The sequence below is a fragment of the Nuphar pumila genome, chromosome 10 (genome assembly GCF_984573655.1).
Source record: "Nuphar pumila chromosome 10, dmNupPumi1.hap1.1, whole genome shotgun sequence".
Taxonomy (NCBI): domain Eukaryota; kingdom Viridiplantae; phylum Streptophyta; class Magnoliopsida; order Nymphaeales; family Nymphaeaceae; genus Nuphar; species Nuphar pumila.
This window is the reverse complement of record NC_143258.1, coordinates 108,575,594-108,591,793: the sequence shown is the minus strand read 5'-3', so window position 1 is coordinate 108,591,793 and position 16,200 is coordinate 108,575,594. Positions and strand designations below refer to the sequence as shown.

At 42.2% G+C, this 16,200-nt stretch overlaps 1 protein-coding gene across 3 annotated transcripts in view; it reads left to right on the top strand.

The window, feature by feature from the left end:
* The window catches only part of LOC149827843 (inositol hexakisphosphate and diphosphoinositol-pentakisphosphate kinase VIP2-like), a 214,241-nt gene that overhangs the window by 139,491 nt on the left and 58,550 nt on the right, over window positions 1-16,200 (top strand). For all 3 annotated transcript variants that reach the window (XM_090019686.1, XM_090019685.1, XM_090019684.1), the window contains 2 exons: window positions 12,793-12,951; window positions 13,041-13,083. In XM_090019686.1, the coding sequence (XP_089875812.1) occupies window positions 12,793-12,951; window positions 13,041-13,083 (202 nt within the window). The remainder of the gene's footprint in view (window positions 1-12,792; window positions 12,952-13,040; window positions 13,084-16,200) is intronic.

Sequence of the window (16,200 nt, the reverse complement as noted above, 5' to 3'; positions counted from 1 at the left end):
AACATTTATTTTGAAATATTTAAGATTTTCTAAAATGAGGCTTTTGGGAAAAATACTTGGTTAATTTTGGAAATAAGATTCCAGAATGGATCTGGGTCCGGGAATTTTGATAAAACATTAGAATTCGGATTTTAAATTGAGATTGAACCCTGAATTGAGAAAAACCTCTGAGAAAATATAGAGAAATTGATTTTTTGAAGAATAAGAGATCCGAGATCAGAATTTGATCCGGATATCCGTTTTGGATCTAGAATTGGGTCAGATATAAAAATTGAGTATGGATTCCAGTGAATCCGAGAAATGAATGAAATTTTGGTTTAAAGATTGACCCGATTTATTTAGAAGATGGAGCGAGGGGCAAAAAGGATTTTTTTTGGATTTTTTGGAAAATTTGGGGTGTTCACAATGACCCATCAACCAGTGTGAACAGACTTATGTTTCGATGTTACTGGCTTGCGGGTACACGCAGGCAAAACGTAGAAACAACTGAGACATGTTCGGGCGTTTGTTATTCTATGTATTTTCAATAACCCGAATAGCTAGTTGAGTCCGCTCCTAAGGGGACGGCTTTAGCCGAAAGAGGGTTCTCCAAATGCAGGTAAGTGGAAACGGATGCATCAAACTTCTGCAGAAGTCCATGGGATCTACCACCTAGGATAATGTTTGGTAGTCCCTTCCCCTAAGTCCAATGACTAGTGAGGCTGGATCTTTGCCCGTGGGGTGGTTGTTAACAACCTGTCCATTGGAGTTTTGTACCGCTCTGTCCTCTCCTTTGACAGACAACAAGAAGCGAATGGGTGCGTTAGGTGTTGCTTAACTAACGACCCATTCTATGCGGTGGTCTTTCAACCACTCGAGCATCTAGCTTGTGAAGGCGATCCGTCACCATATATGTGATTACAACATTGTGTATTTAGCACTATTCGAGGTTGCGCGACCGTCTCATCCGATCATCGCAATAGTAGCGTGTTGTGCACGACTACAAGTACTCTAGGATGAAAATGGTATAGCTCCTAAATAGGAGACTCATCAAAAGTGTTTCACAAAGATGTAATGTTTCTCAAACTTTACTTTTGACATTCTTTATCTTTTGAAACAGCCAACAACTTGTGCCAACATTTGGCATGCAATTTTCTAGAATCTCATCCGCTATCGGGGTATCTACATGCCTCGTATGACTCGATTATGGCCTCGATAGACGGGATACAGGTTTCTCAACAGAACCCCCCTAAGAAGCTTTCTCAAGCCCCAATTCGGGGTTACCCGAGATATGTCGAATAGACGAACAAAACCAGCCAATCACATCCTTCCAAATACTTCGATTTGGGCAGTTTGATGCTTTTGTGTAGCTCCCTAAACTCTCAAGTCTACTTTGCAGGACTGCTCACTCGAAAAGCCAGGATCCCTCTCCTTAGACGAAGATGTATCGCTAGCTCCCGACTCAACTCTTGTCGCAAGAGGGAGAGTGGTAAATGCCTCTTGCATCCTCTACGATGATGCCTTTACAACGCAAGCAATGAGTGAAAACCTGAGCGTCATCTGCAATGGCAAGGCAGTAACAAAACATTTGCAAAAACAAGAGCCTGGGCGCAAAGCACGACGGCAAAGGAAAGACATGACAGAAAGTAAAGGACAAGGATCGCGAAACCGCATCCTTGAGTTAAATACGTACTTGTATATATATATATATATTTATTCATTTATTTATTTATTTATTTAATTGTCCTTGTTAGTTAATTGAACTCAATTCAGTTGTCCAAGTCCTCCGTGCAATCTTCCCCTACCTTGGGGAGTTGCAAGCTTGCTAGCGCCTGCGGGTGTAAACGATTGACGGCTCGGGTTACGAAGCGCGAGCGTGATCCGTCGTACGATCTGCAAAAACGACAGTCTTAGCAAGCTAACACCAAAAATAGAAGATCAGGGGCATTGCCGTTGTCTTGACGTGAAGGAAGCAAAGGCAAGGGCATCATGCCCTTGCGCACCTGCTATCAGTGCAAGAAGTAGGGGCAGGGGCTGCGAGCCCCTACTGACCCGCTGTCAGCAATTTACGAGGAGGCAGGGGGTTGCACCCTTGCCCTCAGAAAGCGAGGGCAGGCAGGGTTGCGCCCCTGTCTGACAAAGTAGAAGAGTGGCAGGGGGCTTGGCCCCTGCCTATCGAACGTGCAAAGAGGCAGGAGCTTGGCCCCTGCCTGATGAAATGTGAACAGGCATGGGGCAAAGCCCTCGCCTGATGCCAGGGAAGAGCGAGGCGAGGGGGCTTGCCCCTGCCTGCCGAAAAAACAGGGAGGGGACTCGACCCCTCCCCTGAACAACGAGGGTGCAGGGAGGGGGCTCGACCCCTCCCCTGACCAAAAGAGGAAACAGGGAGGGGCTCGACCCTCCCTTGCCGTCAAAGGGAGCAAGGAGGGGCTCGACCCCCTCCCGTGCCGTAACAGGAAGCAGGGAGGGAGACTCGGCCCCTCCCCTGCCGTAATAGGGAGCAGGGAGGGGGCTTGGCCCCTTTCTCTGCCTACAAGGTTGCAGGGAGGGGGCTCAGCCCCTCCCCCGCAACCAGACTGCACCGGGAGGGGGCTCGGCCCCTCCCTTACCAAACACAGTGCAGGGAGGGGCTCAACCCTTCCCTCGCTAAAAGGAGTCGCAGGGAGGGGGGTTTTGCCCCTCCCCAGCGATTTAGGGCAGCAGGGAGGCGGCTCGGCTCCCTCCCTGCGCAACAGAGTGGTGAGGGAGAAAGAGAGGGGAGAAGATGCGGAAAGAAAAGGAGGAGGGCGAGGGTACGTACCTGGAGGTCGTCGGAGGGAGTCACTGGTGGCGATGGGTCGTCGGCGAGCAGAAACGAGGAGAGTGGGAGAGGCGGTCGAGAGCAGAGTTACCGGAAGCGCCTAGCTAAAAGGGGAAGCGCGCTTCCCCGAAGCGCGCTTCGGAAGCGCGGAACGTCGCGCTTCCGAAGCGTGGGGGGAAGCGTCCCCCTTTTTTGGGAAGCGCGTCCCCCTTTTTTGGGGGACGCGTTTCCCTTTAATGGGGGACGCGCTTCCCTTTAATGGGAAGCGCGCTTCCCCCTCGCTTCCCCCACGCTTCCCCTGTTTTTTTCAATTTTTTTGTATTTTTTATTTTTTATTTTTATTTTTTTCGCTTCCCCCTCGCTTCCGAGACGCTTCCTATGTCGCTTCCGAGACGCTTCCTAGGTCGCTTCCGAGACACTTCCCGAATCGCTCCTAAGTGGTCCCCCGCTTCCCCGCTTCCTAAAATTTTGAAAGTGCCTCGCTTCTCGCTCCCGCTTCCCGCTCCCGCTTCCTCAACTGGCAACCATGGTCGAGAGAGAGAGAGAGAGAGAGAGAGAGAGAGAGAGAGAGAGAGAGAGAGAGAGAGAGAGAGAGAGAGAGAGAGAGAGAGAAAGACGAGAGAGCAGAGGGGAAAGGGGGGTTTCGAGAACCTCCCCCCTTTGCCTCGCTGTCTTTAAAAGACTGCGAGGGAGGCGGTGCCCCCATTGGGTCCGGGTCGATTCTGGATCAGACCTGAATCCAAGGTAATTTTTTGTTTTTGAGTTTTACAATCATACCATAAGGGAGACTAATAGTTGTCTATATTTTACAAAGTATTTTACACACATTCCGCTAATCACATAGATTCTTGGCTGCAATTGTTGCTGAAATAACTTGGTTATGGTATTTAGGTTACCAGATCAAGATAGAGATGGATCAAATATAGGGATAGAGCTACGCTTTGTAAGAGAAAAGATTGATTATCAAGAAGTATAAGCAAGAATTTGGATCCTAACATTCATGCTGTTTGTTCTGTGCAGGTGTTTTTGTCACTCTCAAAAGGTAGATAATATATCTTCAATGTAATGGGCCATCTCACTTGTTGCAAATTTGATAAACAGTCTTGTTTCCTTTCCTCCTTTCCTCTCTCTTTTAATGCTAATTTACAAAACATCATCTCTGTTTTATTTCTGTGGATAGATTATGCACTTGAAATAAATGTATGATAGATAGCCACAAATATGCATGGAAGAGATTGTGATATGTGATCAAGTGCTTGAGGATTACGCAGATCCCAAATTGTGCATGATCTAGGATAAGTGGCCTTCTGTATTTGTTTAATTCCATTGCCACTTGAGGATCCATGATGAGTCGCTCATATTCATGAATAACTAAAGTCTTTTGCAATATGTGCCAAGCATTGAACTGGGGCCATTGCCATAGGTTACAATCAGCATAATATGCGCATCAAGTGCTGAAATTGGATACTTCCCACTTGCTGTCATTGTGGCACTTGGGCTCTATAATGAATCTGGCAGCTTGGATCAAAAGCCCTAATAAATTATTTTATTGGGCTGATGATAGTGATGGATGCCAACGAAAAGTTGCTAATGTATTTTATCCAATACCAATGACATTATAAACATGTGTGATGAGTGCAACAAAAGTCATTACCATTGAACTGCTTGCAAAAGCAGTGAGAAATGTTGATCTCTGTGTTGCGATTAATAATGGCGACCCATCGGAGTTTTTGTATCATCTCATCCTCTCTCTTGACGGAACCAAAGATACGAATGAGTATGTTAGGTTCTATTTTAACTGACGACCCATTATACGTACTCTGGTCTTTCAAACCAACTCGTCCATCTTGTCTGTGAAGGTGATTATCACCATTGATGTGATTTTCTTTTCATAATTGTGCATTTGCACGCTACGAGGTTACCATAAACCTCTCATCCAATCATCATAGTACTAACATGCCGTGCATGTCGGATAGTACCGTTACGATGAGAGCGGTATCAGTTTATCAGAAAGAAACCCCAACATTATTTAGAAATTCCAAAGTCATGTGCTTTAGGCCAGGGATATCTGAGTCATTTCGGATATTGAAACAAAGGACCGTACGTACCACATAGGGCTACGCAGTCGAAGCCCTTTTGTTACACAGGGTTGAGCGAAAAACTTGGTTGCGAATATGCAAATGCTAAATATTCATTTTTTATTTTTGAAACAACGAATATTACATGTTTTGGAATCTCTCATGTGAAATCCCTTTTCTTTAAAGACCTGGCGAGCATATGCAAATTTGGGTCTCTAAATGCAAGCGTAATGCAAAGTAAGCAGGAGTACGCAAAACTGCATACCTTACACAGTTATATATATGTATACATATAATACTTATTGTTGCGGAAGAAATGAAGGCACCGAACCCTAGGTAGAGAGAGATAGAGGGAAAGAGAGAGAGAGAGACGAGAGAGAGAGAGAGAGACGGCTGCAAGTAATAGAACTTCTTAATTGTTATTAGGGCTTCTCTCTATATTAAATAGAGAGAGGCTGAAAAGAGTAGTTACATTTAAGCCTACTATAAAATCAAAAATTCAAATAGCCTCTAATATATAAAACGACTTAACTTAAAACCACCTATTTACTTAAAACCACCTATTCTCAACACTCCCCCTCAAGCTGGAGCATAGATATCAATCATGCTCAGCTTGTCACAACATTTTGAGAAATTTGGTCTAGCAAGAGGTTTTGTAAACATATCTGCAACTTGGTCTTCAGACTTTAGGTATTTGGTAGTGATATGACCAGCTTGAACCATATCTCTTACATAGTGGCAATCAACCTCAATGTGCTTTGTTCTCTCATGAAATACAGGATTGTTCGCTATATATGTTGCCGCTTTATTATCACACATCATGGTCATGGGAGAAGAAACTTTCACCTGAAGATCATTAAGAATAGTACGAACCCATATCAATTCAGCAGCTGTTTGGGCCATAGCCCGATATTCAGATTCTGCACTTGACCTAGAAACAACATTTTGTTTCTTACTTTTCCAAGAGATCAAGTTGTCTCCCAAAAACACACAGAAACCAGTGGTAGATTTTCTATCCACTACGGATCCTGCATAGTCAGCATCAGAATAGGCCACTATCTCTAGATTTCCACTTTTTCTGAACAATAACCCCTTTCCAGGAGAAGATTTTAGGTATCTGAGAATCATAATAGATGCATTCCAGTGTACCTCAGTTGGTTTGTCCATAAACTGACTAACTTTGCTTACAGCTAAAGCAATATCCAGCCTAGTCACAGTTACATACAGTAGCTTCCCTACTAGGGAACGATAGTCCTTGCTATCAACCAGTTTTGACCCTTCTTCAAACAACTGAACTTTATGGTCCATGGGAATATTTGTTGGTTTAGCTCCCAACATTCCTGTTTCCTTTAATAAGTCAAGAACATACTTCCGTTGAGACAAAACCATCCCTTCACGGCTCCTGGCCACTTCTATACCCAGAAAATACCTGAGTGAACCAAGATCTTTTGTAACAAAGTGTTTTTGAAGATGAGCCTTTGTGGCTTCAATAACTTTCACATCATTTCCTGTAAGAATGATGTCATCCACATATACCACCATAACAACTATGCCAGAGCTAGTTTTCTTTATAAAAAGTGTATGATCTGCTGCTGATCTATTAAAGCCAAAACGTGACATCACTTCAAACAATTTTTGAAACCATGCACGAGGACTTTGTTTCAGGCCATAAATCGCCTTTCTCAATCTACACACCTTCTGACACTCCCCCTCAACCTCGAATCCTGGAGGTTGTTGCATGTAAACGGTCTCAGATAGATCCCCATATAGAAATGCATTTTTCACATCTAACTGGTACAAGCTCCAACCATGCTGAATAGCTACTGAGAGAACAAGACGGATGGTACCCATCCGTGCAACAGGAGAAAAAGTTTCAAAGAAGTCAATTCCATATGTCTGAGTATACTCTTTTGCGACTAATCTGGCCTTGTACCTTTCAATAGAACCATCAGCTTTGTACTTTATTGTATATACCCATTTACATCCAACAATGTCAGCACCTGCTGGGGAATCGACTAGATCCCAGGTATGCTGAGGTACTAAAGCTGTCATTTCTTCTTGCATAGCCTGCTTCCAGCGAGTATCAAGTTCGGCCTGTTGATAGTTCAGAGGAATAGTTTCAGCAGATAAGGCTGAAATAAAAGACTTCATCTGATGTCCAATTCTGGCATGGGAGACAAAATGAGATATGGGATATAAGGTACATTGTCTTGTCCCCTTTCGTAGAGCAATAGGCCTGTTATCATCATCCTGAAGATCACGATTGTCAGTAGAACTTACCTCAGGAGAAGAAGAAGATGAAGGCTCTTGCGGAAGTGGAGCTCTACGCACATATACCAATGGAGGATTATTAAATCTGGAGGAGGATAAAGTTTGGTTCGGTAATGAGGGCATAGATTCCAAAGGAAAAGGAGGTATAGGTAATGGAAAAGACTCAGCTGGATCAACCTGCAGCGGGGAACCGGAAATAGAGTAATATGGAGAGGATTCCAGGAAAGATACATCTGCACTAACATACTCTCGGCGAGAAATGGGATCATAACATCGATAGCCCTTTTGATTTTTGGGATAACCGATAAATATACATTTTGTAGCTTGAGCAGCTAATTTATCACGGTCAGGGCCAAGTTTGTGTACAAAACAAACACATCCAAATATTTTTGGTGATAAGGAAAAAAGTGGAGCATTTGGTTTTAGGATATGTAATGGAATGTGATCACCCACAGAAGACGAAGGCATGCGGTTGATCAGATAGCAAGCAGTGGTAATCGCATCACCCCAATATAACGCAGGAACATTGGATTGAATCATAATGGTCCTGGTAACATCAAGTAGGTGCCGATGTTTTCGCTCAGCCACCCCATTTTGTTGAGATGAATAGGTACAGGAAGTTTGGGGTTGGATGCCATGATCTTGGTAAAATTGTAACAGACCTTTTGATTTAAACTCGAGAGCATTATCAGTGCGAACAATCTTGACAATAGAGTCAAACTGAGTTCTTATTTCAAGAATTAGGGATTTAATAATACTTGGAACTTCAGATCGGTCTTTTATTAAAAAAACCCATGGCAACTTAGAGAAATCATCAACAATAACAAGATAATAACGACACTGAGTCCTAGTAGGAATCTTACTAGGACCCCATACATCTGCATGAAGAAGTTCAAAAACTTTATTACTAGACTGACTCTGACTGGAAGGGAACGAACTTCGATGATGCTTGCCCAATTGACATGCTTCACACTGAAGCGATGTGGTGGAAGGAATCTGAGGAAAGACCGACCGAAGCTTTGACAATGAGGGATGACCAAGACGACGATGCCACTGAATAGGACTGAATGACTGTTCCACTGCAGCATGAACAGTACCCATTGGATGATGTAGGTAGTAAATTCTATGTTCTTCATAGCCTCCACCAATCTTCTTCCCCGTCAGCAAATCCTGAAAATGACAACCCATTGGATCAAATATTACTCTACAGTTTTGTTCTTTTATAAGGCAACTAACAGAGAGTAAACTTTGAGGAAATTTTGGAGCATGAAGAGCATTTTTCAACTGTAATGAGGAGGATATAGAAATATTTCCCTGACCAACAACCGGGGAGGAGCTCCCATCGGCTAAGGAGACTCCAAGCTGTATTATAGTAAATCAATCCATCTGCAATATGGGGTTCGACACTATTCATGATCCATGACATAACTATGTCATTATCTTCATCCCAAGTAACAGATTTTCCCAATTTTTCAGTGGGTCCATCTTCCAACAAAATATGTTTTCGACGATGGCCAGATACCGACATCATAAACATTCTGGACCATCTGACATAGTTGGTTTCATTCAATCTTACAGAAGACCCGTACGCAAAAGGATTGGCAAATGCTTTATATTCTCCAATATGTTCCAATTTGGAATCACATTTTGAAGTTTCAGCCATACTAAAAAAAATATACTTTTGTTTCAGCAGGGACAGATTTCAATAACTTGTGTTCCACTCACACAACAACCCAGCAGCTGTTAAAAAAAAAAAAACAAGCCATCGACAACAAGGTACATCAGGCCACAAGAAGAGTATTTTCCCAGTACAGCAGGGAGTCAAGCCTGCAATTTCTGCTACAGTAGTGGACAGCAGCCCACACACATGAATATTGAACAGTTGCACACACATATGAGTCAATCACGCATCAGCCAGAACCGACGACCAGCATCTATTCTCCACACAGACTCCCTCGACAACAACACAACTGATAATTTTCATCACAGTAGATAAAACCAACTTGTTGTTTCCACTGATCACGACAGCAAAAAAAATAAAGATAGATGTTGTAGTCACGCCAGCAGTGCAATCACGACAGTAAATAGATTAACGACAGCCTGAAGAATCACAGCAATCACGACAACCATGACAATCACGACAGCATGCTGTAAATCACGACTGCTAACAAACAAGAAGTTCATTTCTTCAAAGGACAACCAACCATACGAAGGTAATCAAATCACGATAGGGGGCACGATAGCCATACGAAGGTAAACAATGTTATCAGCTGCTAAATCCAAAAAAAAATCAGCAGATCTCGATCAAGAGAAGGGGGTTACTGCTGCCAGACCTGAAGATCACTCCCACGTTGGTCATTAGATCTGATAACAGATCTGGGCCAGATCTGTCATCAGATCTAAAAAAAATAAATCCACACCTGGTTCGAGATCATTGCAGCAGATCACGCTCCTGATGTAGGTCACGCTCCTGGTGTAGATCACGCTCCTAGGATCGTAGGCTCTGATACCATGTTGTGGAAGAAATGAAGGCACCGAACCCTAGGTAGAGAGAGAGAGAGAGAGAGACGGCTTCAAGTAATAGAACTTCTTAATCGTTGTTAGGACTTCTCTCTATATTAAATAGAGAGAGGCTGAAAAGAGTAGTTACATTTAAGCCTACTATAAAATCAAAAATTCAAATAGCCTCTAATATATAAAACGACTTAACTTAAAACCACCTATTTACTTAAAACCACCTATTCTCAACACATATATATCAAAGCATAAGCCTATGCACTTTACAGCGAGGCGACAATATAAATGACATAAAGCTAGACTCAGTGTGCAAAACCATACATCGAGCTAAATAAACTTTGTAAGCGATGCATGATGTACGAAACAATACATCGGCTATGTAAATTGTGTAAGCAGTAGCCTGTGCACTTAACTACGCGACAACAAAGTAAGTGACATAAAGCAAGACTCGATCTGCGAAACCATACATCGAGCTAAATAAACTACGTAAGCGATGCACAATATACTAAACCGTACATTGGCTAAATAAATTGCGTAAGCAGTGCACGATGAACGAAACCGTACGTCGGTTAAGTAAATTGTGTAAGCAGTGCACGATGTACGAAACCATACATCGGCTAATTAAATTGCGTAAGCAGTGCATGATGTACGAAACCATACATCGGCTAAGTAAATTGCATAAGCAGTAACCTGTGCACGTAACAGCGCGGTGACAATGTAAATGACAAATTTTAAATGGATAAGAATACGCAAAACTACGTCCTTGAGTTAAAAGCATATATATATATATATACATATAATTTAGAAGTATTTTGTCATTTGTCCTTGTATGCAACTTTTCCCTACCTCTGAGATGGTCGAACTCGTTGGCGATTCTGAGTGTAAGTTTTTAAAGGCTTGTGCCTTGGTAAGCGTGTTGCGTCCGTTGTGCCGATGTGGTGCGCTAAAAGATATTTTATCGTACTGCAAAAGAAACGATGCAACTATTTTAATTTAACAAAGTAAGCAACATTTGTGTTGCAGGAGTCGAACCTCAACCCAGTTTGAGCCTACTGGATCGAGCTGGGTTCATTTGGAATAATGAGCCGAGCTTGGCTCGGTTTTTGGGGAAAATCGAGATGATCTCAATAAAGATGAGCCAAGTCAAGCTCGATTTTGAGAAATCCGAGCTTTGACTCGGTTTATGTGTAATGCAAATCACGACTAAATGGGCTTAGTCAAACCGAGTCAGAAATAGAACCAAAGGGGGCCAAATGATCGAGCCGAATCGGTCTCAGCAAGCACAAGGGCCAAACCCGGGGCCTCCGATCAAGCCGAGCTCGGCATAATCGAGCCAGACTCGGTAAAATCTAAGGGTCTAACCATGGTTGCCAGTCGAGGAAGCAATACGGGAAGCGAGGCACTTTCAAAAATTTAGGAAGCGGGAAGCGTGGGACTACTTAGAAGCGACCTAGGAAGCGAGGGGGAAGCAAAAAAAGAAAACAAAACAAAAAATAAAATAAAATGGAAAAAGAGGGAAGCGAGGGGGAAACACGCTTCCCATAAAAGGGAAGTGCGCTTCCCCACGTGTTTCGGAAGTGCGACGTTTCACACTTCTGAAGCCCGTATCGAGGAAGCACGCTTCCCCTACTATAGGGGTGCTTCCAGTAACTCTGGGTCTAACCAAACTAGAGGGTCAAACCGACTCAGATATCAAACCGAATTGGGCTCAATCTCTCCAAAAACAAGCCGAGCTCGGGCCCAACTTGAGACCTTGGGTGTGCCCGGGCTCTAGTATGCTCGACTGAGTCGAGCTCGACCCAGCCCACCCGAGCTGGCGGCTAAAAAGGGTAGGTGGGCACGACACAGTGGAGCCCGACCCGGCCAACTAGAAATCCAACAGGGCTCAGCCAGTGGACTCGTCGACCACATCGAGCCCGAACAAGCCCACAACGGGACTAGGCTGAAGGCGGGGACCGAGCTGGGCTCGATAATGACAGAGTTCAAATTTGTCGGGCCTATCCAGCATGGTTGGCCAGTGGCCAGCCCACGGCTAGGCAGGCCACAGTCGAGCCAGGCTCGAATACTGGGCAAGAGGGGGAAACAAAGGGGAGGGAGGTGGCCCTGTCAGGACTGCCTTTGGCTGAAGGGGAAGCACAAAAATAGGGGTGCATTTGGGCAGTCCGACGGGTGGCCCGGTGGAGCAGCGCCATCCTCCTTGTCGGTAGCAGTGAGAGACGAGAGAGGGCAGGAGCAGAGTAGGAGGTGAAGGGCGCTGGCCCTCCATCCCCAACAGGGAAGAGGAAGGACACAGAGCGACAAGAGGCGGTGGTTCTGCCTCCTGTCCAGCAAAAACAGAAGAATAAAGAAGGAAGGGGAGGAGTGGGTGGCAACTTCAGCCGCCCCACCTGGTCGGCACCCAACTGTCACAGCAGCAGCCAGTGGTTGCTGCTGTCATCTAAGAAAGCAAAGGAAGAAGAGGGAAAGACAGAGAGAAAGATGAGAGAAAGAGGGAGAGAGAGCGAGAGTGGCGCATACCTGAGGGAGGTGGAACCTCCGGCAAGCGAGAGGGGGGTCGGGTCGATTTCTGCCGGTGTGAGTAGTGGCCCCGACGAAGGTCCGACGATCAAAGAGAGGGAGACAGAAGGGTGGTTGGCCTGTTTTTTTGTGAGGGAAGGAGACAGGGCATTGGGGTTTTGTAGAGGAGGGTCTGAGGTTGAAGGTTTGCGTTAAAAAGAAACCCCCTCTTCGGGGGTTTAAATAAAATACGGGGGGGGGGGGGGGGGGATCCGGTCGGATCCAACTTGGATCCGAAACAACAATTTTTTTTTTTTTTTGAAAATTGTGGGTCTTACAAATTGTCGTTGCTTTCTTCCATGTGTAACCATCAAGAGGCACTTCATATGAGAAGCGATTGCATAGGCTTAAGAATATAAGAACGATGTTAGGTTTGGTACATTAGTGCTTTGGTCCATTTTGTGTTGTTTCACGAACCATGTCCATGTATTTTTTTGGTCTCTTCTTTTTTTCATTTATATCTGCAAGAAGCATCATGGGAACAATCATGTTTCAACCAAATTGATTTTTTTTGCTATAATTGTGTAGGAAGTATTCTAGGAGAGCAGAGAAAAGCTGCCAACCATTACTGTTTCTTCATTATTTTTGTAGGGTGGCCATTTTTCTGGTATCTATAGAAAAGTTCAACTAAAGCCTTTAAAGTGGACAAAAGTTGCAAAAGCAACTGGCGAAGGTGAGGAAGAGCTCCCAATTGAGGCACTAATGGTTTTGAAATATGGCGGTGTTTTGACACATGCAGGTAGAAAGCAGGTTGGTTGCAACTTTTGCATTCATTAATTGAAATAATTTTTGTCGCTTTTTGAGTCATACCTGCTAAGTTTCTCATGCAATTTTTTCAGGCTGAAGAACTAGGACGATATTTCAGGAACAATATATATCCAGGTTTGCTCACATTTTTGGAAATTTTCTTCTTTTTCCATATGTGCTGGTAACTGTACTGGAACTTGCTTTTTCTATTGCTTTCATGAACTATTTAGGCCCACTCATTCTGACGGTAAGCTCGTGATTTTGAGCCTGTCATTGAAAATCTGTTCATTCAGTTCCTTTTATTTTTATTACAGGCTTTTGGCCTGATCTATTTTCTGTTTTCCACACTGTTGTCATTATAGGGCATTTATTTCTTTTGGTATACAAAAGAACTATTTGTTTCTTTTTCTTTCATGGATCCCTTGTGTGAATTAGTCATCTGATTCTGTAACTAAAGGCACATTGGATACTATATTGTTGCTTTAGTTCACAGCATATGTAATTATATCTGGATGTATTTGTAGTTTGTACATGTGTGCATGTATGCAAGTATTTGTCTATTTTCTTTACTTATTTATTTAGTTCATTCTATATTTGCACATATAGATTTATTTTGTTTATAGAAGTTAATTGCATGCATGTGCATCTGTGTGACTGACATACTGTCTCCAGCCTGGGGAAATTCTTATTTGCTTACAAAACAAATTTGAAGCTTCACTCTTGTGGTAGAATCTTTACGCGATTGATATTTTTTTACTTTTATGGAAAATGTGATTACTAGATCCAGGCAGTCACTGGAAAACTGATTTTTGCTAACTTACAATAGGTTTTCATGTAATACATGCCAGATATATTCATTCCGCTTTTTGAAAGATCAACTGCTGACTGCTTGATACTGTTGTTACAAATTAAAATTAAATCAATAAAATAAAATATTTTCTTGTATTCTATGGAGTGGTCTTTTATTGGAACATTAGATTGAGTAAATGAGAACAGTTTTTCTTTTTTATGTATTTATGTTGTAGTTGAAAATGATGTAAGGGTGACAGTGAAGGAAACCTATTTGCTCCTTTGGTAAAAGTTTGCCTTGTCTCTTATCATATGAGAAAATGATGCAGGGGCACTTTTAGATGGTTACTTGTGGAGTCTGGTATTACACCGTGCTACATTTCTTTGATAATTCAAAGCTAAATTAAGGTTCTGGGATTAGTAATTGGAATATTCTTAATACTCATCTCCGTGCTTGCTGGGTGATATAATTTGATTTGCATTCATATATTATGAAATCCAGCTTTATTGCATAGTCTACTATCATCTCTGATCATCTTGAATGAGTTTGGCTTTAGGAAGGCCTTCCACTCTAATTTAGTTAGCATAGAAAATCAGTTTGAGGTTGTATATTGCAGAAATAGCAAGGGCTTTTAGATATATTGTGATTGTTCTTCATCTAGCACTGCCTAAACTCATCTTAGATCAATCTCTTTGCTTGTTTTAGTATCAAGGTGTCTTAGTTCTATCTGTTTGCTAGTTTTGATATCACAAGGTGTTTCAAGTTTTCATTTTACTTTTTCAATCTTTTTGACTAAATATCGTTTGTCATAATAGCTTTTATGAGTTTGTGTGTCATTCCCAGGGTGCAGTCCTTCAATTGCATTGATGTCTCTTCACTGTTTTGGTAATCTCATGTTGGTATTCTTGCTGGAAATATCCTTGTGAACTGTGAAATCATACTTGCAAATAGTTAGTATTATCAGTAGGGGTAATGACAAGATTATCTTGCTCTGTTAATCACTTTGAATCTATTCAGATTTTGACTTTTTCTCCTGTCTAATTTGTGAATCAATGGGACAATAGAACAATTTTCCTCTCTTATGTTCAGCACCTCTTCGAATTCTCAGTTCATACTGTTCTTGGTGACATTGTCCTTCTATCTTGCTGTTTGAACTTTGAACAGTAGACTGCAGACCATGCACACCAAGCATATTGCGATTAGTTTCAAGCTCGTTTTAGGTTTTAGTGCATTATTTGTGGTGAAAGTTGAAACCAACAAAAATTCAAAAGAGTGCCTCAAAGGCTACAAAAACAAAGTGGCCACTTATGGACCAAAAGCACTCACAAAGAGAGACACAAGTAAAAATATAAAAGAATTATCATAAACAAAATGCTTAGAAAAGCATTAAATACAAATTAGAGAAGATCCCTATTTATAAGCAACAAAGGAGAGCAAAGGGGGCAGCCTGACTAGAGGTTGGGCTAGCCCCCAACGGTCATAAATATGACCGTTGTGACTAGCCCAACGTCTAGTTGGGCTGTCCCCAACAGTCACAGCAATAAAAAAATATAAAAAAGAAAAAAAGAAAAATAAAACATAAAATATAAAGTCATCCTCTAATGGGCTGACCCCTATTACAAAAGTAAATTATTGAAATACCCCTGATGGATATTTCAATTTACATACAAAATAATATATATATATATACATACAATATCTTTAACACCCCCCTCAAACTCACGATGCAACAATTGAAAGTTTGTGAAGGAGGGTGAAATCTGGGCAACAAAAGCGCTTTGGTGAAGAAGTCTGTCAATTGATACTCATATGGCACATATGACAACGTGATGGTCTCTAGAAATACTTCATGAACGTAGTAGCAATCCATTTGAATGTGCTTGGTTCTTTTATGGAAGGTATGATTGCCCACTATGTATACGGTGCTATTGTTGTCACCACACAGTCTTCAGGGTTCTGCTGCGTGAACTCCCAAATCTTCTAACAATTGTTTCAACCATACTAATTCGGAAGCAGTTGTCGCCAATATACGGTACTTTGTTTTGTGAAAGAAAGAGACATTTTTCGTTGTTTCTTGCATCTCTATGAAATTAGTCACCTACAAATATACAAAAATCAGTGGTTGAGCGTCTATCGTTCATATCACCCCAATCAGAGTCAGAATATGCAATAACTTGTAATAAGGAAGAAGATGAAAGAAATAAACCATAATTTATAGTGTTTTTAATATATCTAATAGTTCTCATTATAGCACTCATGTGCACTGTAGTAGGGGCATGCTGAAATTCGTTAACTGAATAAATAGCAATAGCAATATCAGGATGAGTAATAGAGAGATAAGATAGGGCTCCAGTCATTTGTCTGTATAGAGTTGGGTCCTTCAGAGGTTCCCCATCATCTTTCTTCATCTTAGCATTAATGACCTTTGGGTTTTCAACTCTTTCTATTATCTCGGTAGCATA